The sequence below is a fragment of the Myotis lucifugus genome, unplaced genomic scaffold (genome assembly GCF_000147115.1).
Source record: "Myotis lucifugus unplaced genomic scaffold, Myoluc2.0 scaffold_501, whole genome shotgun sequence".
Taxonomy (NCBI): Eukaryota; Metazoa; Chordata; class Mammalia; order Chiroptera; family Vespertilionidae; genus Myotis; species Myotis lucifugus.
The window spans coordinates 169,875-194,904 of record NW_005871549.1 but is presented as its reverse complement, the minus strand read 5'-3'; the positions used below and the strand labels follow the sequence as shown (position 1 = coordinate 194,904).

The 25,030-nt window shown below is 46.5% G+C and overlaps 2 protein-coding genes across 2 annotated transcripts in view; one reads left to right on the top strand and one right to left on the bottom strand.

Moving 5' to 3' along the window:
- The window catches only part of UBIAD1 (UbiA prenyltransferase domain containing 1), a 13,103-nt gene extending 9,340 nt beyond the window's left edge, over positions 1-3,763 (bottom strand). The window contains exon 1 of the mRNA XM_006103718.3: positions 2,938-3,763. Coding sequence (XP_006103780.1) covers positions 2,938-3,466 — 529 coding nt within the window. The 5' untranslated portion in view covers positions 3,467-3,763. The remainder of the gene's footprint in view (positions 1-2,937) is intronic.
- Positions 3,764-11,563: 7,800 nt separating this feature from the next.
- MTOR (mechanistic target of rapamycin kinase) overlaps positions 11,564-25,030 on the top strand; it is a 109,874-nt gene continuing 96,407 nt past the window's right edge. The window contains 11 exon segments of the mRNA XM_023744955.1: positions 11,564-11,575; positions 11,988-12,161; positions 12,780-12,888; positions 13,587-13,819; positions 15,309-15,509; positions 16,266-16,400; positions 18,542-18,817; positions 18,900-19,008; positions 21,896-22,082; positions 23,002-23,130; positions 24,050-24,294. Coding sequence (XP_023600723.1) covers positions 11,564-11,575; positions 11,988-12,161; positions 12,780-12,888; positions 13,587-13,819; positions 15,309-15,509; positions 16,266-16,400; positions 18,542-18,817; positions 18,900-19,008; positions 21,896-22,082; positions 23,002-23,130; positions 24,050-24,294 — 1,810 coding nt within the window.

The following is a 25,030-nucleotide window of genomic DNA, read 5'->3' as shown; positions in this document are numbered from 1 at the left end:
ATTAAAAAAAAAATGGAAGGCATTGGAGAATTTTGAGCAGAGGACTGATGTAACTGCCTGTTTTAACAGGATTACTTGGGCTGTTGGCTTGAGAACACCCTGCCAGGGACAAGAGTGAGTGCACAGAAGTCAGTAAAGAACCTGCCAAAATACTCAAGGGAGATAAGAGTGGCTGTGGTGAGAGGTGGTGAGCAAAGGTCAAATCCCAAATACATTTTTGAAGGAGAGTCAACAGGATTTGCTGATGGACTGATGCACGATGTGAGAAACGAGTTGGGATGATGCCTGTGAAGGACTGAAAGGAAGAAGTTGCCACTAAGAGGGGGAAGCTGTGGAAGAGCAGGTTTCTTTGGGGAGAAGACCAGGAATTGGGTTTCAGACATGCTTAGCTGGAGGTGCCCGGAGACCTCGAAGAGAAGTTACCGAGTAAGAAGCTAAGTAATAGTCTGGAGTGTAGTGGAGAGATCTGGGCCAGAGGTATAAATTTGAGTCACCAGTTAGCATCTGAAGCCAGGAGACTTGGCTAAAATCACAAAAGGAGGAAATGGAGACAGAGGAAAGAGACCTAAGGATTAAGCCTGCAAGCTGGGAATGAGGAGAAACCCACACAGAAGACTGAGGCCCTGGTAGACCAGCAAGATCTAGCCCCCACCTATCTCTCCAACTACATCTCCATTCTCCCTCTCGAACACATGGGCCTTTCAGTGGATCCTAGATGTCAAGCTCTCTCCCACGCCAGTGCATTTGCGTTTGCTGTTCCTTCAGTCTTGACGGATTCAGCACCTGAGTCAGACCCCAATTCTGCCCGAGGATGGCTCCTTATCCTTCAAGTCTTAGAGTAAGTGTCACCTTCACAGAGAGGGCCTTTTCCCTCCCTACCCCCTGACACATTCTGGTACGGCATCCACTGGTTCCCTTTACTGAACTTCTTACAAGGGGACCGCCAGGCACCAGTCTCTTGGTCTTCTTTCTCCTCCAGATGGTCCATCACAGTTCCCTTTACCTGTTCCTTCTCTTCTCCCCACCTCTTTTTTAAAAAAATATATTTTTATTGATTTCAGAGAGGGAGGGGAGAGGGACAGAGAGATAGAACATCAATGATGAGAGAATCATGGGTCAGCTGGGCTCCCACACACCCCCCCACTGGAAATGAGGCCACAACCCCAGGATATGCCCTTGACCGGAATCAAACCCGCGACCCTTCAGTCCACAGGCCGACGCTCTATCCACTGAGCCACGCAGGCTAGGGCTTCTCCCCACCTCATAAGGTCAGAGTGGCCCAGGGCTGTCCTGGTCCCCCTCACATCTCTATCAACAACACTCTCTCCTCTGGTGGTCTCACCCAGTCGTACAACTTTATGTGCCAATGATCCCAAATATCTTTATCTCCAGCTCAGACCTCTCCCTGAACTCGCTCTTACATCCACTTGACATCTCCACTTGGAGATCTACTACGTCAGCGGTTCTCAACCTGTGGGTCGCGACCCCTTTGGCGGTCGAACGACCCTTTCACAGGGGTCGCCTAAGACCATCCTGCATATCAGATATTTACATTACGATTCATAACAGTAGCAACATTACAGTTATGAAGTAGCAACGAAAATAATTTGATGGTTGGGTCACAACATGAGGAACTGTATTTAAAGGGCCAGAAGGTTGAGAACCACTGTACTACATTAAGATGCTCTGTCAATTATCTCTCCCAAAACCTACCTTCAACTTTATCTCACTTGAAATCAACTCCCTTATTCAAGCTGCTCAGGCCAAAACCTCTGAGTTATGCTTAATTCTTCTTTCTCTTCTGCCTCACATCCCATCTATCAGCATACCCTGCCTGACTACTTCTTCCCTCTCCACTACCAGCCTGATCCAAGCCACCAAACATCTCTTGCCTGGGTTACTCAACAGCTCCCTTCTCCTCCATCTCCCTGCTTCTTCTACCCTTGCTCACTCCCCTTTATCCATTCTCCATACTTTAGCCAGAGTGATTCTTTTAAAACAGTAAGGCCTACATAATCTTTGTGCCTCCCTGACCTCCCCAAACATACTTCCCTTACTTCACTTCCTTTCACTTTCTCTCTCCCTCACCCTGGTCTCCATGCTGCTCCTCAAACTTTTCAGGAACATTCCTGCCTTAATGCCTTTGGCAATTGCCGTTCCAAGATTTGGGACACCCTGCTCAGCCAACTCCCTCACTTCTCACCTCCTTCCATTTTTGCCCACGTTACCTTTTTGATGAGGCTTTCCCTGATCCAACGACTTAAAATAGTCCGCTGTGTCCACCTTCCTGGCTCTACTTACTATTTCTCTCCGTAGCACTAATCATCTTTCAAATGCTATCATCAGGGTACCAACTCATCCTAACCTACCAGGAACTTTCCTGGTTTCAGCACCCAAAGTCCCACATCCTGGGAACCCTCTCAGTCCTGAGCAACCAGGACATTGGTCAACCTAACTATAATTTACTAGTTTTGCTTTCTGTCTCTCCTCATCATCTATAAAATAACTTTCACAGGAGCAGGGATATCTGTGACTGCTGTGTTCACAGGGAACAGTGCTGGCACATACTAAATGCTCAATAAACAGAGCTTAGCCACCTGGCCAGCACCACCTTAATCAGCTGTACCAATTGTGAGCCTTCAAAGTTAATTCCACTAAAATTTGTAACTGTGGCATTATAAGATAGGGCCAACAAAAAGAAATTAGATACAAAAAGTTTCCATATATATATAATTTCTAACATCCATAAGCCAAGCCAGGATCTTCTCAACCAACTCTTGTTTTCAAAATAACCCACATAACCCGCACACTATAGATTTCACATAAGTGGCCTGAGAACTTTTGATACCACTCCTCTAGTCCTAACTCCCACCCAAAGCAGCAGTTTGGAGTCCATGCAACGAAGACCTCCAGCACAGGAATCGGGCCAGTCCTTACCTCCCGTGTAGAGAAAGGAGCCAGACAGGCCTCCGAAGTAGATGAGAGCCAAGTGCTCCAGTTTCAGAGTGGACAGGTAGTAGAGGCAAGCGGCACAGACACAGCCCAGAGTGTAGAGGAAGACTCCAAACCGGACCACATCCTGCGGCTCCAAGATCCGGTCCACCAGGGTCCGGTCGTCGCTCTTTTTGTGGTCAATGCCCTTGGAAAAGTCATAGTACGTGTTGACCAAGTTGCCAGCCCCGTGCACGGCCAGCACCGCCACGGCACAGCCCACCAACAGCCTGGGGTCCAGGACGCCCTGGGACCTGTAGGCCAGGGCACTGCCCAGGGCCACCGGGGTGAGCGAGGCGCTGAAGCTCCAGGGGCGCAGGGCCAGCACGTAGGAGGCGCACTTGTGCCTCCAGGAGCGCGGGACGGGCTTGTCCCACTCGGGGCCGTCGTTGCCCAGCAGGTCCCTGTCCCCGGCCGGGGCGGTCTCTCCCGCCTGGATGCTAATCTTCTCCCCCAGGACCGGCGAGGCCGCCATGGAGGTGCACGTGGCTGAAGTCGTCAACGTTGATAGTGAGCCACCCACAGAACAGCCACGGCGGTGGGACCGGGAGGGGTGGGGCGTCCAGCCCTGACCTTCCTTCGGGTCCGCCCCGGGGCAGGGCTGAGGACGCAGCGGGGCCCCGGGGCAGTAGCGAGCGGGCCTGGCGCCCCACGAGCCCGGTAGCACCGCTCGGCCTTCCAGTCACCTGCGCGAAACCTGTCTCCGGACCCGGCTCGGCGCTAGAGCCCGAAGCCGAGAGGCGACCACCTCCCCGGGGCTACCGGGGCCGCCATCTTGTGCGCCCGCCTCTGGAGGCCGGCGGGAAACAGGGGCCCCGGGCACTGGCGGGCCGGGGCCGGAGGGGCCGGGGCGGGGGCGGGGCGGGGGCGGGGCGGGGCGGGGCAGCCTTCTCTCCCAGGTGTGCGCCCCGCAGCTGCTCCCAGACCCGCTGAATGCAGCCTCGCTTAGCATCACAGGATCCACCACAATGCATGTGGCCTTTCGACTTTCCAAGAGCTTTCAAGCACCGAAATAGGACGCACTCATTGTTTCCATGCAGTAGGCGCACTATTGTACGCAGCAATGAACAAAACCAGCAAAAATCGGGGAGCGTATTGCGGAGGTAAGAAAAGTATCATTATCCCCAATTTTTTCAAATGAGAAACTTGAAGCTCTGAAACGGTAAATGGTGTCTAAGAAATTATTAACTCTAATAATAATCACGACAGCAAAAACTCTCACTTTCTACTGTGCAACTTCCAATGGCGTAAACTGGCCTGCCTACTCGTAGCACACGAATAACTGCCCTTCCCACCCGACTAGGTGGCCGGCTGGGTGTCTTCATTGCCGGCCCTCATTGCCCACCTTCTGGGAGCTTCGGGAGCTCTGACTGGGGAGAGTTGGTTGTTAAATGTTCAGGAGTTTTGTGAGCCACTCACTAAGCACAGTCATTATTAAAAATTAAACTACACAAAGTTACTAGTGCAGTTATATATATATCCCTAATATGCAAATAGACCGAAGGGCGGAACAACCAAACAACTGGTCGCTATGACGTGAGCTGACCACCAGGGGGCCTGCCCGGGACATGGTGGGCGTCGGCTGTGGTGGGATGGTGGAGCTGGTGAGTGGGGGCACCAGATCAAGGCGGGGCCCTGGTTGCTGTCATCGGGTGAGCCTCTGGTGGTTACTGAAAGTTCTTTGCTCCTACCTGCCCGTAGTCCGACCTGGCGCTCGCACCTGCTGCAGGCAACAGCTCTGCTCGCACCCGCTGCCAGCACCTGAGCCGGCGCTCGCACCCACAGCTGGTCCCAATCGCTCGGCGTCGTCAGCAGATGCAAGTGGTGGCTGCTGACCCCGATTGCCCCTGAGGGCTTCTTCACCTCCCCCTGTTCCTGGGGGGCAATCAGGGCAGCAGCCACCGCTTGCACCCTCTGATGGCACCGGCCTTGCTTGCACCCGCTGCTGGTGCTGGCCCCAATTGCTCTGTGCCATCAGCGGGTGTGAGCAGGGCCGGCGCTGTCAGCACTTGGGAGCAGCAGTGGTGGGAGCGGGGCTGCCGGCAGGGGGGGGGGGGGGGGGCTCTGGTGGGAGGAGCCAAGCAGGGGCCCAGAGAATGGGCCGAGATCCACCCCTCTGCCCACTGCAGCCTCACTGCCCACAGTTCCTTTCAAGGTTTACGAATTTGTGCACTGGGCCCCTAGTATTAAAATAAAATTAACAAATACTCTAAGCTCATTACTTCCTCATTACTACATTTTACCATTTATGCTCTTTAGGTTGTTCACATTTGTTTTTGTTTAATGTTTTTATTGATTTTAGAGAGAGAGGAAGGGAGTGGGATAGAGGTATAGAAACATCAATGAGAGAGAAACATCATGGATCGGCTGTCTCCTGTACATCCCCTACTAAGGATCAAACCCGAAACCTGGGCATGAGCCCTGACCTGAAATTGAACCAGTGACCTCTTAGCTCATGGGCCCATGCTCAACCACTAAGCAACCCTGGTTGGGCTGTTCACATGTGTTGTATCTGCATTGTGGAAATACTATATAACAAGATGCTACTTGCTCATTCATATCTCCTCCCAGCTTTTCATTCAGTGACAGTCATTGGTAGTTTGGAATCTGCCATAGTGGGAATATTTATTGCATGCAAATCAGCAAATGCCTGATAATTGTTTTGTTCATCTAGACTACAATCACTGAAAAAAGTTTATCATGCAGATTAAACTGAAAAGTGTGTCAACTCTCTAGCCCTTACATTGTGAATAGCAGCAAAAATATGAGGAAATATTCTTCCAGTATTGGAAAATGATTATCCAGTTCAGCAAAGAAGTCTTCACGTCATTGACAAACTAGCGAAATTTCAAGGTATCTCTTGATTGTCTCACTTTCCCCTTACTCATTAACATAAAAGAAAATATCAACCAACATTCATGTTGGAACTATACTCATCGGTCAACTGCAACCATAGGGAGGCTACACGATATTAAAAAAAAAAAAAGACTCCTGTTAGAATCAATTGGCTATATGGAATTTACAATAAAAAGTATTGTGGCTCAGTCAGTGTGGCTCAGTTGGTTGAGCATCGTCCCATGGACCAAGAGGTTGCCAGTTCGATTCCCAGTCAGGGCTCATGCCTGGGTTGCAGGCTCAATCCCTAGTAGGGGGCATGCAGGAAGCAGCCAATCGATGTTTCTAGCTCTCTCTCTTCCTTCCTCTCTAAAATCAATAAAAATATATTTTTAAAAAGTATTGTGTATTTTATTATTTATGAGTTGTATGCTACACATCCTTTATATCAATGAAAGTTACACTAAAAACATAACATATATGTCCACAGGACTGACTACATAATTTTGGTACCCAGTGCGAAATAAAAATGTGGGGCCCCTTCTTAAAAATCATTAAGAATTTCAAGACAGAGCATTATAACCTCACAGATCACAACAGCCACAAAGCCAGCCCTGTATAGACATACATGGTCCCTCCCTTACAGCTAGCTCAGTGGTTCTCAACCTTCTGGCCCTTTAAATACAGTTCCTCATGTTGTGACCCAACCATAAAATTATTTTCGTTGCTACTTCATAACTGTAATGTTGCTACTGTTGTGAATCGTAATGTAAATATCTGATATGCAGGATGGTCTTAGGCGACCCCTGTGAAAGGGTCATTCGACTGCCAAAGGGGTCGCGACCCACAGGTTGAGAACCGCTGAAGCTGGTTGTTAATTTGCAACTTTAGCACCCAGCACGTACTTGCAAACCCAAGTAACCTATACGGCCAATGGGACACTAGGAAGAAGCAGATATTTTTTAACTCTTCCCTTAACCAATTCTATGACCCAATCCTTCTATATGTCATTTTACTCATGGAGAAAGTATAAAGTGGGGACAATACAACCTGCCTTGTAGGAAATGTTCAGAAAGAACAGTAACAGCATTTATTGACTCTGCATGTGTCATGTAGTGTTTTAGGTACTTCACATGCAGTAGCATTTAACCCTTATGACAGTGGCTACCAAGGTAGTGTGGACACTAAGAAAAAAGATACCTACTAAGAAGGGCTCCTGGTGGCCAATTGGGCTGAAATTTCCTTAAACACACACACACACACACACACACACACACACACACACACACAGCCTAACAGCCATTTCTAAACTGGGGCGTCTTATGCAAACCGCACTTCAGGGAGAAGCCGGCCATTCAGCTACCTGCCTCCAGCACTGAACTGCCTGCCTGCCATGTGCTCCTGTCACTTGAGCCCATCCTAGCTGTGCAGCTATATCCCCCATCAACATCTTCACCGGCCAATCAGAACTGATTCATACTGGCCAATCAGGACAGTGCCTTTTGGCCCAATCAAACTTCGAGGATTTGGAATCTTCATTTGCATGAGGACAGACCAATCAGGGACCAGAGGCAGGGACTTCTGTCTATATCAGTTAGCTCCCCTCTGGCTGTGGAAGCACACTTTCCACTGAAGACTGTGTTTCCTCGACTGCAGCTGAAACTCTGAAGATGAAACGCTCCTGAGCTGTTCCACAGCCATGCTGTGTCACAGTTGGGCTGTTTGCACTGAATAAAAGCTCCTTTTTCACCACATACCTAATTGGGGATTCCTGTTGATTGAATTGGTGCCAACAACCATCCAACCCTTGGTTGTCAATGGGTACATTACAATCTTTCAGTTCTTCAAGTAAGGGAATATGTATATATAGACATTAAGTACTTGCTCATATAGTTAGTAAGTGCTAGTGCTAAGTTTCAGATTCAGTTAGTTTGATTCTACCCTGCTTTTAACCTCTATTCTGTAATGTCCACAAGCATGGTCCTTGTGGCTCAGTGGTTGAGCGTGGACCCATAAACCAAGAGGCAATTGGTTAGATTCCTGGTTGGGGCACATGCCCAGGTTGCAGACTCGATCCCCAGTAGGGGGCATGCAGGAGGCTGCTGATTGATGATGTTTCTCTCACATCAATGTTTTTCTCTATCCCTAGCCCTTCCTCTCTCTCTAAAAACCAATTTTTAAAAAACATAATGGCCACCAAAATGCCTGACACTTTGTAAATGCTCAGTAAATATTAGTTATTATTTTAACATAATGGATAAGAAAGCTCTTTATAAATTTGGAAAAGAGGCCTAAAAATGCACTGGTTACTGTTACTATAAAGCCATCTTTGATAGTTAATTAGAAAACAGCCTTATCATGTCTTAGGGTGGCAAAAATCTCATATTGCTGGTGGAAATGAAAATTGGTACCTCCTTCATAGAGTTAAATTTGATAATACCCATCAAACTACACGTGTTGACCCCTCTAATCCCATTTCTGGGTATCTATTTTGATCTAATGCCAGGGAATAAAACTATATATATATGTGTGTGTGAATTTATTGTAGCATCATTAGTAATAACAAGAATTTGTAAACAATACAAAGGTCCATTAACAGAGGACTGGAAAAATAAATGATGGTACATCATGTGATGGAATACTATGCAGCTATAACAACAAAAGAACAAGGAAGCTTTCTATTTATGAAGACAGAAAGATCTCTAATATATACTAATTTTTTTAAAGTACAGAACAGTGATCTTCTGTACAAAATGGAAAAATAAAAATATATATTTATATTTGCTTATATTTACATAAAGAAATTCTAGGGATACAGAAAATAAGTGAAGGGACAGGGGTGAAGCAAGACTTGGTGATAAATACCATTTTATTTATTTTGAGATTTGAGCAGTGAATATATTACATAATCAAAAATGTTTAATGATTAAATATGGACATGTTGAACACAAGTGAGAAATGTGAAATTCAGAGGAACGATTATTTCACAGAAAATCAATGCAATGAAGAGATCCTAAACTTAAAGCAGTAATCATTTTTTTTTTCAATCTGACAGATTATTTTGTTAGCCACAGAATATTACCAAACCTTTTTAATTTGGCAGGTTAACACTTCAGGAAATTTCCATATTCTCAAAAAACACTATATTTTTATTACACAAGTCATTGATGGTAATGTATAAAGAAAATAGTATGTCTCCCCCAAATTTCATTACATCTTTGTACATGTTCCCCATGGTAACAAAGACACATAAGAAATACATAAATGTTTTTAATGGTTATATGATACTTATATTGTTGTGTAATTTATATTTTTAATAAATTATGAACCCTCTTCCTTCTTAACAAATATTCATCTACATTACCATTATTAATGGCGACATATGTAATAAAAATGTGTTATAGTTTATTTAATGACTCCTATTGTGAATTATTTAGGAATATTCAATAATTATTATAATAGACCATAGTGTTTTTTTTATTAAGATGTAGTCAAATTCTATTTTTGTTGTTTTCTAAAAAGTTGTTTTTAAAATTATGTTGCTTTGAAATTATTGATTTAGGAGAAGCTCATTTAGTTCAAATTTGGCTATGGTTTCTCGCGAATGATCTTGTGAGCTTCGATAATTTTGGAAAAGAAGTAAATCTAAGTAAAATCTTTTCAAATACATGTTACACTTAACAAAAGAGAAATCGCGGTCCCATAAGCCCGAAAAGTTTATGTCTTTTCCTCCAGTCGTGGCTCACACTCTCCTTTCATAACTAAGCCGGGCGGGGTGGCGAGCCTTCGCCTACCACCGCTCAGCCCCATCCCAGGTACCAGACAGCGGACCGGACAGGGCCGCACCCCCAATGCTGGGAGGAATTATAGTAGCGATGGACCGGATGTGTGCGTGGAAGTGACTGAAGTCAACTCACGACCGATTGGTTCTCCCGAGTGGACCTGAGCCTGCTTTCGCCTGCCACTGGCCGCGTGGTTTGTCTATTTGAACAGTCCCCGCCCCCTAGAGAAGCCGGGTCCCGAAGCTTCACTTCTCCTTCATTCCTATTGGCCAGCGTTTCAGTCCATCGTCTTCTTGCGCCTGTCGATTGGTCGTTGGGGCTGGGAACCTGCCCTCCCTCCCGCGGCTTAGAGGACAGTGGGGAAGGCGGGTGGTGGGGTTGGGGGCCTGAGGCGGCGGTACCGGCGCTGTTGGCGGCAGCTGAGGCCGTGGCGGAAGCCGCACGGTGAGTCCGGAGCCTGGCACCGACCCCTCCAGGGCGGCGGAGTGTCCAAACCCACAGCCAGTCTGGCCCGGGGTGGGGGGACGGGGAAGCCGCCCGCCGGGATGCGGGGTACCCTCGGAGACAGCACCCTGGAGTTGAGCCCCGCCGGAGCCCGGGCCCCCCACCCTGTGAGGCAGCGCTCACCTCCTCCCGGGTCCCCGGGGGACCCCGAACCTCTGAGTCCGCCGCGCGCCTGTGGCGCCGCGAAGGCCGGCCCAGGAGCCCCGGGACTGCCGGGACGCCTTTGCGTCCACCTCCCAATTGTCTTCAGGGGGGACCGGCGCCGGTGTCAGCCCCTTGCACTCCAACCTGGAGGCTCCGTGGGCTCCGTTCCCCGAGTCCGAGCTCGGTCCCCTCCTCAGGCTCCGTCCTCGTGCCTCCCCCGCTCCCATCCCAGGCTCAGCCCCCCAACTTCGGCTCCTTTCTGAAGCCTTCGCCAGGGTCCTCCGGATGTCTGCCTGCCAGTGCTTCCATTGACATTTGCGAGGAGCCGGGGGCCCGTGGGCCTCGGCCGGACAGAGAGAGGCCGGTGCCTTCCCGGGAATGGACGTTTCCTGCCTCTCGCAGAGGCGGCCGCGCACCCTGTCGCGGGTTTCTGGGTTTCCTCTCCCCGAAAGGGTGACACTTCTTTTGCAGTTATTTTCTTGGCACTGAAGTATTGAAAAGCTTTCAAAAGCATTTACTCCTTGTCTATTTTTTCTTTCTCAGCATCACAAATTCTTTCAAAATAAGAATTTTGAAAAACTGGTTTTCTAATATAATCTGGACATACGTAGGAGATATCTATTTATGTAGGTGTACATGTAACTATATATGTAATATGTATAATGTTTATAATGTATATAATATATGTGTGGGTATATATATAACATATAATGTATGTGAAGACATATATATGTATATATATGTAATATATGTTGGCTGAGCCCTATTATGGCCGCTTTATTGCGGTTGCCTGATTATTTGTATTCACCCCCAGGTTGTAAGCTCATGGAGAGAAGAGACGGTACCTAATGCAGGAATGAATGAATGCTCTCGGGGTCCTTTCAAGTATTAGTATTCTATAGACCCGCACTGTCCAATGCGATGCCACCAGCCACATGTGGCGTAGCGTGTTTGAAATGTGACTCGTCCAAACTGAGATTGTTGTAAGTGTAAGATGCACACTAGATTTTAGACATTCGGTACAAAAAAAAGGATGGAAATATATCCATGTTTGATATTAATAACATTGAAGTGATATTTTGGATATATTGTATTAAATAAAGTTCATTTCACCCGTTTCTTTTTACTTTTTTTATATGGCTACTAGGAAATTTAAAATTACATTTGCAGTTTGTATTTTATTTCTGTTGGACCGTGTTGCTATAGAATAATTACTCTCTTTAAATTGAACTCTTTGAGGAAAGAGGTAGTTGTAGGTATGATTTATTCTCTCTTACCTCCCCACTTTTAGTACCTGGCACTCTGCCATGTGCATCGTAGTAATAATGATAATAATAGCTAACAATTTTAAGAACTCGCGGTGTGCCCAGCACTTTTTAACATGTATTAACTTACTTAGTCCTCACATCAACCCTATGAGTTAGGTACTATTATTGCCCAGTGGCAGCTGAGGAAATAGACATTTTAAGTATTTTCTCAAGGTATATAATTTGGGGTTGGATTCAAACTCAGGTAGCCTGGCTCCACAGCCCACAATTTGACCCTCTTACTATGCTGCCTCTTCTAAACATGAGTCATTGTTGAATAAATAGAGGCTTTCTACACAGTCCTCAGCGAGGTCTCCCTACCTGACGTGGACAGGGTGGAGATCTGTGTTGAGGAACGGGGCCATAAATAAGTTTATCGCCGTAGTTTGTTATCCAGAATATTAAAGGAAGCTTTTCTCCACAGAACCTCAGAGGAAGATGCTTGGAACCCGAACCCGCGGCCGCGCCGAGCTGCCATGGATCCAGCAATGTGAGCATCCTGCAGCAGTTTGCCAGCGGCCTGAAGAGCCGGAATGAGGAGACCAGGGCCAAAGCTGCCAAGGAGCTCCAGCACTATGTCACCATGGAGCTTCGAGAGGTGGGGGCTTCTGTGATTTGGGGCCATTCGTTACGGATGTTTGGGCTAAGTGCACCATCCCTGGCTTAGATTTCGTTGGACAGCTAAGTAAGATTCTATTTCAGAAAGGCACCCAGTTTCTCACGTCCCTAAAATATGCAGGTTCCTTTGCTGCGGTTATACCTTTCTGTGGCCTCTCGGTGTTGTGACACTTTAGGAATCAGCTTAGAGTCAGCTGTTTTTAAATTTTTTTTTTTTCTTTTTCACACTGCATTGATTCAGTGTGAAAATCACAGACCTTTGATTCTTTTTGCCTGATAACATTGGTTGGGGTGGGTTGGAAGAGCTTGGGGTTTTTAAAATAGAGACCAAACTGGAGGTCGGGGATATTGTCTTGTTCGTTCTTACACCCCTGGTACTAGATCCGAGGACAGGACCCTCGGAGTATACTATAAATAGATGAATTGCGAGTTCAGTTGCTCTATAGTTTATAGAAATGGGAAGTGCCTTTGTTATGTTCGGTTTAAACCGTACCTGCTGATACCTGTCAGGTCCTATTTTTTGGAAACCACGCCACCAGCACCATTACCATCATCAGGGAGACATTAGAAATTGTTCTGAGTACCTCTTCCTTTGCAGATGAGTCAAGAGGAGTCTACTCGCTTCTATGATCAGCTGAACCATCACATTTTTGAACTGGTTTCCAGCTCAGATGCCAATGAGAGGAAAGGTGGCATCTTGGCCATAGGTAAGGACAGTCTCTGGTGACAATATCAACTGGGAACAAAGGACTGTTCACCTTTGTGTCCACTGCACCCCGTATCTGCTGCTTATTAGATGCTTAGTTCATATTTGTTTATTAAATTTTAAGGAGCTCGGTGGCTTTCCATGTACTTATTTAGGTATTAATTATAGCAATAGTCCTGGCACATAGGCAAAGCAAGTATTTTCAGCTATGGAGTCTCAGAACCATGAAGCAACTTTTCTAGGCCAGACAGTGTGCCAGAGCTGAGACTAGAAGCCAGCTTGCTTTCCACCACCCCATGTAGCTCTTTGCAGGTTCTAATTCCTCTGTAGAGTAATATCTGCCATAAGGCTCTTGAATGGAAAAGTAGAGTTGGGACAGTGAACAAAAGGCAGGTAATTTTCAACTCCCAGAGGTGGTCATCCAGCCTGCGATTTAATTTTCAGTCCCAGTTTCTTTTCCTTTTCTTGAGAAAACAAATTATATATACTAAAATGAGAGCATTTTGCTTTATGCAAATATCCTTGTACAAATATCAAATCTGTTGTTTAAAATGAAAAGTGTCTGCATTGCTTACCGTCTGGACATTACAGTGTGTACTCAGAATGAAAGGAAGGGGTCCTGCCAGCTTTCCTTTCAAGGCAGCGCCCTTTCCTGGACCGCATGTGTTCATCCTCACCTTTTGCCTTTCTCTTTTCCAGCCAGCCTCATAGGAGTGGAAGGTGGGAATGCCACCCGAATCGGGCGATTTGCTAATTATCTTCGGAACCTCCTCCCCTCTAATGACCCAGTTGTCATGGAAATGGCATCCAAGGCCATTGGTCGCCTCGCCATGGCCGGGGACACTTTTACCGCTGAGTATGTGGAGTTTGAGGTGAAGCGAGCCCTGGAATGGCTGGGCGCTGACCGCAACGAGGGCCGGAGACACGCAGCTGTGAGTGCCTGCAGGAGGAACACAGCCAGCCAGGCCTAGAGAGTGATGGCATCGTGTCGGGGTCCCTCACACAACGTGCTTAGGTCCCCAAGGGGCAGAGAATGAATGAGAGGGGATGCTCCAGGCAGAGACACTGCTTCTTGGTGGCCTTGGGTTCTGTCCCGGATTCCTTTCTGTCTTCACCCTGAGCTTTGCACCTGAAGAGGAAACTTAAAAGTTGTTTTTCATTGCTTGAGAGGCAGCCCTACGTGCAGTGTTTATCCTGAGCTCTGATTTTCTAGAATCAAAATTGCAAGAGCCATAGCAAGAGAAAGAAGCCACAGCCAAAAGGCTCCAAAGCCCCAGACAGCTGTACTATCTGCATGATCCCTACCATGTCTTTGCCAAGGTCTCTGCATCTACCGGGGGAATATGCAAGAACTGGGATTAAGAGAGGAGCAGGGGAAGTAGATACCTTCACCACCCCCAGTGGGGGAGTTGGTCAGCCTTTCCTGTTTATTTTGTAGACATTTGTTCATTGGTTGGTGCTTAGCCCAAACTTCCTCTTTTCCCATTGGCTATTCTGCATTTGGGGGAGTGGTAGCTTATCCTCTTCTTTTGGGGGTACATCTTCCATGGTTTTCGAAGCTTGTCCCTGAGGCTGGTTTGGGCTAGGACGTCATGCTGTGAGATAGGAGAGTCTGTCTTCAAGAGGGAGAATTTGGACATGAATGTGATGGGGGGGGGGTCACAGGCATCAATCAGATCCTTTCCAGTCAGCTCCCTCATGAGGAGGCAGCACCACAAGGAGGGAGAATGGTGTGGGGGAGGGGCCCGCATTGGGACCCTGGTTCAAGTCTTGGCCTTGCCATTTCCTAACTCCATAACTTGGGGCAACCTCTGATCTTTACTTTCTTTCACTGCCGAGTGAAAATAATAGCAAGATTAGGTATTAAAGAGGATTTTTCATTCATTCAATAAGTGTTTATTGAAAACTTGCTATATTGTATGTATGGGGCTAGCCTGTCAGTAGAACAGGATACAAAACAAAACAAGCCTGCCCCTCCAGAGCTTGTGTTCTAACATTACCAGCATTGTGTGTAACCACTCTAGGATAATGAACACGGATGTTTGAGCAGTTTTCTTTTCCTTCCTAGAGCCCCAGAATTCCCAAGTCTGCTCTTTTTCTGATGTACATCGGTTCTAGGAAGCCAGAAGCTATATTCCTGAGAGGACAAAACTGTGTGATACAGCTTGGCTGGTGTGGCTCAGTGGTTGAGCATTGACTTATGAACCAGGAGGTCATGGTTCAATTCCCGGTCAGGGCACATGCATGGGTTTTGGGCTCAAACCCTAGTAGGCTATGTGCAGGGGGCAGCTGATCAATGATTCTCATTGATGTTTCTATCTCCCTCTCCCACTCCCTCTCTGAAATCAACTTAAAAAAAAGAAAACATTAAAAAAGTTCCATGATACAGATGAGAGTTCTCAGTGTGCCTTTTTCTCCTAGGTTCTGGTTCTCCGTGAGCTGGCCATCAGCGTCCCCACCTTCTTCTTCCAGCAAGTGCAGCCCTTCTTTGACAACATTTTCGTGGCTGTGTGGGACCCCAAGCAGGCCATCCGTGAAGGAGCTGTAGCCGCCCTTCGTGCCTGTCTGATTCTCACCACCCAGCGGGAGCCAAAGGAGATGCAGAAGCCTCAGTGGTACCGGGTGAGGAGATGGTTCCGTTCCAGCCGCTAGCAAAGCACATGCACAAAGAGTATCACCGGGCCTTGGGCAGCAGCAGGCCCCTTGCCACACAGCAAGTTTGTTTTGGTCTCATGATTTTTTTAAGCTCAGTGTACTAGTAAATCAGCAGTTATTTTATTATTTCAATAAAGCAGATTCATGGGTAGCATACCATTATTTCATGTACCACTAAGACTGAAAATACGATGCCAATTAAACTGTGACTCAGTGCCTTCTTGTCAACAATGATAAGATATCTCTTTTCAGATACCTTAAAATAGGAAAAAAGGGGTGTCTCAGAATCGATGCAATACGGTTAATACTAATTTAGAAAGTGCCAGTTCTCTCTCCTCTAGAATCTTGAGCCCTGTGCTGATTGCTGTTGACAAGAGAATTTACTAAGGAGCCTGTACAACAAAAAGAGCCCTGAACATGGGGTTGGAGACTTGGGTTCTAGTTTTGGCTTTTCTATGTGACCTGGGACAAGTCACGTAATTTCGTTGAGCCTCTATTTTTTATTTATTAAAATAGGGCTGTAATGGTATCTGCCTCGTGGTATTGGGAGAGTTGAAGCTAAATTAAAGGCGAGAGCTTGGTGAGTTAGTATTATCGATGATACTGGTACAAGGCACTGAGCAGGCACGCTAACCCCTCCAAACCCCCATATAGATGGGGTCTGCCTGTGTCCTCTCTAATTTTGGATGTTGGGTAATTAAGGCATTCTCTCTCTCTACATAGCACACGTTTGAAGAAGCAGAGAAAGGGTTTGATGAGACCTTGGCCAAGGAGAAGGGCATGAATCGGGATGATCGGATCCATGGAGCTTTGCTGATCCTCAACGAGCTGGTCCGAATCAGCAGCATGGAGGGAGAGGTGAGAAGCCGTGTCAGGGGAGTCCAGGCTTCTCCCTGACGCCCTGAGCCAGACAAAGCAAGGTCCTTGTCTCACGGAGCTGACATTTTGTAGGGGAAACAGGCAGTAAACAAATTACTTTACATCCTGTAGCCTCATTTTCTTCACTTTTGACAGGATTTTACTCACCTCATTGAGTTCCTGGGAGGTTTCTTGATGCATAGTGGGAATTCCTTAAATGGTAGCCCTCAGAGATTTGCCCAGCCATGTATGACGTGGTGCTTTCCATGGTAGCCCTGACAGCTCTGGGACCTTTGTTTCCTCCCAGTAACACAGGACAGTATCTCCTAACTCAGATTTAAGTGAAATGCTCTTACTGTGGTACTTTATAAATTCCCAAGAACTATCCAGATGTAAGGTATTGTAATTTCCTAATACTATGGGCAAGCTACATCATGTATTAAGAGCTAGAATAATGCAGCATGAATAAAACATTTCATTCTAGCAGGGGGAGACAGACAATGCACAAATAAGTAAATCTGTACCGTGTATCTTACAGCAATGAATGCTATGGAGAAAAGTAGGGCCGGGAAAGGGAATAGGGATGCTCGCATGGATTAAGGATTATCTTTTAAAATATGGTGATGTTTGAGCACAGTCATGGGAGAGGTGAGAAAAAAAGCCATACAAGTACCTGGGGAAGAGCAGTCCAGGCAGCTGATTCTGCAGGCACAAAGGCCTGAGGAGACAGGAGTAGGCCGCTCTGTTTGGGAAGCAGCAGGGTCATCATTGTGGCTGAGCAGAGCGGGAGAAGGGAGGAGGAGGGAGAGGGGGTTGGAGGAATGCCTGAGGCAGGGTGGGGGCACATCACATAAGGTCTCAGAAGCCAGGCTGTAGACTTTGTATGTGAAGTGGGAAGCTATTAATGGTTTTAAGCAGTGGAGTGGCATTTGACTCATGTTTCAAAAGGATCGCTCTGGCCACTGTGTTGAAAATGGCTTATCGAAGGGGCAAGGGTTGAAGCCAGGAGTCTAGTTCAGAGAGAACTGCAGCAGTCTTAGCAGGGGACCTTTGTGGCCTGGACTATAGTGGCAGCTATAGGGATACCAGGGATCCTGGGTTCTGAATTTGGGATTTGGAGGTCGATGGGAGAGAGAAGAGTCCAGGTGTTTGGCCTGGGAAACTGGGATTGCCATTTACTGAGGGGGAAGATGGAGATGGGAGGGGCAGGTTAGAGTGGCTACAGTGTGGAAGGCATCTCAAGATGGTAGCTTCAGCTAGCATTGGAGAAGAGATAGCGTCTGAGAACCCAAGGTCAAGAAATGAGGAGCAACCATGGCGGGAAAGCTCTAGGTACAAGAAGCCAAGTGAAGAAAGAGTTTCAGGGAGGAGGAAATAGTAAGTTGGATCAAATGCTGCAGATAAGTCACATAAGTAGAGGCCTGAGAACTGGCCTTCAGATTTAGCAGCATAAGAGTCATTGGTGACCTTGACAGGAATAGGAGACAAGATTTGGCGAGGGGGGTTGGGGTGGAATCTGTGTTGAGAAAAGTTTGGAAGTTTAGAAAATTGTTTTATTTCCTCATTTTGGACTGTTGGAGGGTGAATTGCTAAGCAGCCCCTTGAACAGAGAATAGATGTGAGTTCTGTGCCAGCCAGCATATTGCACACCTCCTATGGAATTCCTAGGGTTCTTAGAGAATGATTTGCCTAAGTTGTTTCTACCTGGGTTTCCGGCCAGAAGCAAGAGAGCAGACTGGCCTTAACAGGATGCTGGAGCGGGGCTGCCCTCACCTTAGCCAGAGACCTCCTTGCTGTGACTCGGGTCTGTAGGCAAAGCAATTTGCAAATCAGCTTTCCCAGACCAACTTGGGGTGGGGGGAGGGCGAGTCCTTGGCAGTCACATCCTACTGCTTCTTTATTGTTCAGTAGGTGGTGCTCTTTTACCTAAATTAGAACAAAATTTTGTTCTAATCTGTTATCCCGGTAGGTGGCCTCCTGTAGGGTTCTGGGGAAACCTTCATCCTAAAGTTGAAGAGTGGCCACCGTCCACTTTGGAGCTAGTTTCTTTCAGGGTCGGGCAAATGTGCTGCTCTGTAGGGTCACAGTGCCTGGGCAAATGCTACTTGTAAGTAAAGGTGGTGTTTTTCCCCTACATATAGCGCCTGAGAGAAGAAATGGAAGAAATAACACAGCAGCAGTTGGTACATGACAAGTACTGCAAAGATCTCATGGGCTTCGGAACGAAACCTCGTCACATTACCCCCTTCACCAGTTTCCAGGCTGTACAGCCCCAGCCGTCAAACGCCTTGGTGGGACTGCTGGGGTACAGCTCTCACCAAAGCCTCATGGGATTTGGGGCTTCCCCCAGCCCAGCTAAGTCCACTCTGGTGGAGAGCCGGTGTTGCAGAGACTTGATGGAGGAGAAATTTGATCAGGTAGGTGGCAAGAGGCCCGCTCCCTCCTTCCAAGCTCCACACCTCCCTTTCCTTCGCCAACCCTGTACCCTTCCTCTCTCAGGTGTGCCAGTGGGTGCTGAAATGCAGGAATAGCAAGAACTCGCTGATTCAAATGACAATCCTTAATTTGTTACCCCGCTTGGCCGCCTTCCGACCTTCTGCCTTCACAGGTGAGGATGTCCGTGGAAGACGTCATTACCCACTTAAGGGTAATTAAACAGAAGTAATTCCAAAAAGTTATGTCTGCTTCTCATTTGAAGCAATGCCAACTAGAGGCTAGTCTCTGGTTTCTTTGCCTCCTGTCCAGTTTCAGTCGTATTAGTTCAGGTTTTCTATAGTTGTCTGAGGTAGCAGAACGTGTAGGCACAGAGGCAGTTCTAGAGCCAAGCAAGTTCTCAGGTATGGAAGCCAACAACAAGGTCATGAATGGACTAAAAAGAGACCAAAGGAAGGGAGTTGCATTTTAGATACTCGGTGGGGCAGGGAGGACTGGGCAACTGTCCTGCTTCTGCCTCTGAGGAGGTCACTGAGATGCCTCTCCGCTCACAGGAAGAAAGGGCTAATGTCCCAGAGGCGGGTTTCGTGGATAATAGACGGTGGGTTCCCATACTCCGCCCTTTGTCAGCGGGAAGTGAATTCCTGGCTCCTGAAGGTGGCCCAACACAGATACTGGCTTCCCCGAGGCCTTCCTGGATTACTCCAGCTAGAAATATTCCTTGCCTCTTCCATGATAGCCCCAGCTGTGCAAAGGCTTGTGCGTCACCTGGGGTGAATCCTGCCTCTGTCTGTAGCTGAGGTTTTGGACAGTAACATTAAAACAGCAATCCCTGCATCACAAGGTGAACTGCAGTAATGCCTGAGCACCTGCTCTAAGTGCCTGGCACAGAGTAAGCCCTCCAAAATGGGAACTATTACTGCTGCCTCTAGGTACTTCACATCCATTTAGAAATTAGGTAAAGGTGACAATTACAGTACTGCTCCAGTTGCCTGCTCATATTTATGTCCTGTTTCACCTCTGTATGTGCTGAGTGTAGAGGCCCCATCTGGGACATGTCCTTGTACTTCATTGTGGTGCACACTGAAGCATTCAGGACCAAGTAAGAGCCCGGAGCGTAAGTGGAAGGCCAGCCTGACCCTCGGCAGATGCCATTCCCTAGCACAGACTCATTTCACACCACCCAGCCCAGATGCAAGCAGGAGAAATATAGAGCTGTTGAGCTGTTAAATGTGCTTTGTGCGAGAACAGAACTGTGTTGCGTAAGGACAAGACAATTAGCCACATAAAATCAATAAACCAGAGAGAAATGATATTATGAAAATCACCCCTATTTTTTCAGCTTTCCATTCTTCCCACTTGATACCAGCAGCTTTTTTCTTTCTAATGACCAGACATGCCCCAGTTCAGTAGAGCTGTAAATGATCTTGGGTTGAAAGTCTGTGGTTCAAAAGAAAACCCGAATAACTAGGCCAAATTTGATGAAAGTCTGGCATGGTGTGGAAGCAGTTCCCCTAGTATGTTCGAAAGGCTGCCGGCAGCAGAACACAAAGGCTCAGAGGGCCCCTGGGTTATTCTTTTGAAGTGGGTTTTTGTTGTTTTATTAAATAATATACTAAAATATGCCATTGAAATTCATCTGGGCAGCCTCCAAAGTACATGTCTCATCAGAAAAGTGCTGCCTATTTAAAGTTTGTAGTTTAGAAGTCATTGCTCGAATTTCCTGATGATGTCAGCTTTCTAAACATCAAAAATACCCTAAGATTGATTGGGTTGGAATCTCTAACAAAGTCAGATTCCTAATCTCTTAGGGTGCTAAATCTAGAAAAGGAACTTCTCCTGAGTTAGGTCCGTTTCCTGCTGAACTGCTGTTCCCCTTTGCAAAGGCCTGGTTTTCCTTGATGATGCACTCTGGTGGTAGGGTCGCGTCACTGTGGCCGTTTTCAAGCCCCAGCATGCTTTAATGTCATTTGCTCACAAGAGCTGTGGGAGAAGACGTGTCTTGTTAGAATAAATATAGTGATGTGTACGTGCTGTTTGGGAGTCTAATGCACTGTCTCCTAACGGTGGTTCAGAAGCCCTCGACACCCCTAACTTTCTAATGGATGTGTGGTCCTTCCCTCTCTGCTGTTATGTGCTTCTGGTGCCAATTAAATGGAACAGAAGAAACATAAGAAGAGGCAAGAATCAAGAAATTCCAGCCTTTACAGGAGTAATAACACTTTAGCTTAAATTGCCCAAGAATCATCTACCCGTGCACATTGGCTAATGTAAACTTAATGAACACACACATGTGGATTTCCAAATTACAGACTCAATCTTGTTCTGTTAAATATAACTGTAACAGGAATCTCTAGGTCAGCGGTTCTCAACCTGTGGGTCGCGACCCCTTTGGGGGTCGAACGACCCTTTCACAGGGGTCGCCTAAGACCATCGGAAAACACATATATAATTACATATTGTTTTTTGTGATTAATCACTATGCTTTAATTATGTTCAATTTGTAACAATGAAATTGGGGGTCACCACAACATGAGGAACTGTATTAAAGGGTTGCGGCATTAGGAAGGTTGAGAACCACTGCTCTAGGTAATGGCAGTGATTTCTAGGCCTAACCTAAATGGAATGGCCTGTTTATTGCAAATAGTATTTAATATTACTTTAAATTTTCAATACAATATAAAATAGTTTAGGTGATCCTCTCTTTGTTTTTAAACAAGATGTAACATATATTCCTTAAACAGGAGGATGTAATCTTTTCCTCAAAATATAACGCTAATGGAACAATTATGTGATATTGTTTTGGAGACCCTATAAGTTTTGTGGGTTTTTCTAATTAAAAAAAAAGTTATATTTTTAGTATTTCCAAAAGGTGTATTTGAAGAGTGATTATCAAGCATAAGTCTTTGGTTATTTAGTACATCCTCTAAATTCTTCTTACCATCTTTCTAACAGGCATTTTTAATATATTCTTAAATCTAAGTGATTTATGGGAACTCTGGCCTTTGACATACAGACCAACCCTGACCTTGAGCCATACACTTTGTCTTTTCTGTACGCAGATACCCAGTACCTCCAGGATACCATGAACCATGTCCTAAGCTGTGTCAAGAAGGAGAAGGAACGGACAGCAGCCTTCCAAGCCCTGGGGCTCCTTTCTGTGGCAGTGAGGTCTGAGTTCAAGATCTACTTACCTCGTGTGCTGGACATCATCCGAGCAGCCTTGCCCCCTAAGGACTTTGCCCATAAGTAAGCATCTCTGTTTTGATTTCCCCTGCCACCCTAGTTGGGAGAGAAAGGATGCACCATCCATCTCCATGGAGCTTAAGTCCATTCTCTGTCTCCTTAATCTCCATGTCATAGCAAAATCATATAAAGAACAGCCTTCCTCAGTTGAGCACCAACCTTTTCCCAATGAAATGGCATTGATATTTTTGGGTTGATTGAATACCCTGTGAGGATGTTAGATGCCAGTGCTGTTTTCAATATTATTACTCACTGGGAATCACCTGGTTTTGCTCTTTTCTCTGGCTTTCAAAGGTCTTAATTTGATATAAGACCTAAAGAGAGACTCCTAGACTGGAACTTAGTTGGATGAGTTATTCCATCTCTTGAAACTTTCCAATGAATCAAGCATGAAAACAACCATTAGCACCACCAAGATGGATAGGCCAGGGTGACTTCTCTCAGACTGGGGTGGGGGGGGGGGGGGGGGGGGCGGTGTTCATTAGAATTGTGTCTTTATATTTTCCTGTATTAGTAGCAAGGATTGTTCTGGCCAATTAATAGGGAGAAGAATTTCTTTCCAAAGAATGGCTGTGCCCTGCACTTATGGTCCCTAATGTACACATTGTTCAGTTTGCTTCCTAAATAGGTACGTTGGCCAGCACCACACTAAACCACATGGTGCCATTTGTGTGAATTGGGGAAAGGGGCCCCTTCCTCAAGACCCTTTACCAGTACTGCCATCTGCTGGATTGTTGTTTTAAATGCTGTGGACAGATCTACAGTGACTGTGGTGTGATGGACCCCTAGAACTGTGCAGTAGATAACCTGCACATGTGGTGACCCTACCTGGGTAACTGGCCCTCCTTGCCCCAACAGTTTTGAGGTGGGGCCTCACAGAATGATGTTGTGTCTAAACTAGCCCCTCTCTGGTTCTCTGCAGGAGACAGAAGGCAATGCAGGTGGATGCCACAGTGTTCACCTGCATCAGCATGCTGGCTCGGGCAATGGGGCCAGGCATCCAGCAGGATATCAAGGAGCTGCTGGAGCCTATGCTGGCAGTGGGACTGAGGTAGGTGTCAGAAACCTCGGCTTTCCCTGTCTCTGGTAGAGGCATGAGCCACAGGATTGTGACTGTGTTGAAAGAGCGAGGCATGATGGTTTGCACGCTAAATTGGATAGGTAGGATAGTTCTCACTAAACACGTAGGCTAGTTTCAAATCCTGGTTTCGTCACTAGCTAGCTATGTGATCCTCAGTTACTTTACTTCTCTGAGCCTCGATTTTCTCACCTGAAATGTGGGTATAATAGCAATTCCTGCTGTCTAGGGTTCGGAGGATTAAGTGAAAGCGTTCATGAAATAGCCACTCTTAGCACAGTGCCTTGCATATAAGAAGTGCCAAATTAATGTTTGCAGCTATCATTTATATGTTTATTGGGAAAATTGCTTAAGCTTTCTACACTAGTTCTCTTCATCTATAACAGGGGTGGGGAACCTTTTTCTCCCAGGGGTCATTTGGATAGTTTATAGGATCATTCTTGGGCCATACCAAATTATCAACTTAAAAATTAGCCTGCTATATTTCGTCAAACATTTAACTAACTCACCCCTAATGCCTTGGCAGGGCCAGACCAAATGATTTCTCATGCCTTATATGGCCCACAGGCCAGACATTCCCCACCCCTCATCTATAAAACAAGGACAATGCTCTCAATCTGACTCCCAGGTTGTTTATTGAGACTTGGTCTTCTACAGTGGTCGAGTTATGTTCAGCAAGTTCTCTCATGGCAAAAACCAGAAACGCATTGTTTTGAAATCTGTGACCAGGCCAAGAGAGTTCAGAACACGTATTCTGTAGTGTCCTATCTACTTTAAAGACCAAGAGTGAAGGGGCCCGATCCCCTTGCTGGACAAGGAGGATTGTTTCTTCCCAAGAACAGACTGAATGTCATGTATACAACCCATGGATGACTGGTGTCCTCCCTCTCAGCCCCGCCCTCACAGCTGTGCTCTACGACCTGAGCCGTCAGATTCCACAGCTAAAGAAGGACATCCAAGATGGGCTACTGAAGATGCTATCCCTGGTCCTCATGCACAAGCCCCTCCGGCACCCAGGCATGCCCAAGGGCCTGGCCCATCAGCTGGCTTCCCCTGGCCTCACAACCCTCCCTGAGGCCAGTGATGTGGGCAGCATTACTCTTGCCCTTCGAACTCTTGGCAGCTTTGAATTTGAAGGTAAGAAACTGCAATAGATCTTGCGAAGATAGTGAGTGATGGCGGGAACCTTGAGAAAGAAATGAGGGTGTCTAGAATTCCTGGATCTTGCTAGGGGCCTTGGAGACAGGGGAGCTGTCTCTGTAGCAGCTCATCTTTCCTAGAGTCTTTCTGTATATTAATTCCTACTGCTTGTTTCTTTGTCCCATACTGCGTTTTGGGGCAGATGCTGTTTCAGGAAAAGTGTGCTTTGGTCCAAGGAACTAATGCTTCAGAGATGGAAAAGTCAGAGATGGATCCCCTAGGCCCCACCTCCGGGTAGCTAAGATGGTATTTAATGCTTTAACATGTGTGAGCATGGGCTTTGGGTGTTTGTATTCCTGTGGCTGTGTGATTTCCGAGAGCACTATGCTGTGTAGTTCAGTTTGGAATTCCAAGCTGCAGGTAAACCCCACTAATTCCCTAGAAAGATTTAGTTCAGGAGAGAAAAATGGACACTTTTTGAAATTTAAGATCGTGTAGGCGGTCTTAGTCAAGCCTATAGGGAAACAAGCAAGTACCAAAAGCCTGAATGGCATGCGGTCTGAATACAGACAGCCATCTGTGTTTTCCCATTGCAGTTCCTTCATCATGTTGATTAACATCCAGGACAGTTTCTTTGTAATGAATAGAAAGTAGCTGTATTTAAACCCAGCCGACAACAGACTCTCTTTTTGGTATTTAAATCAGGAACTAAAATAGACAAGGTAAATTTGAT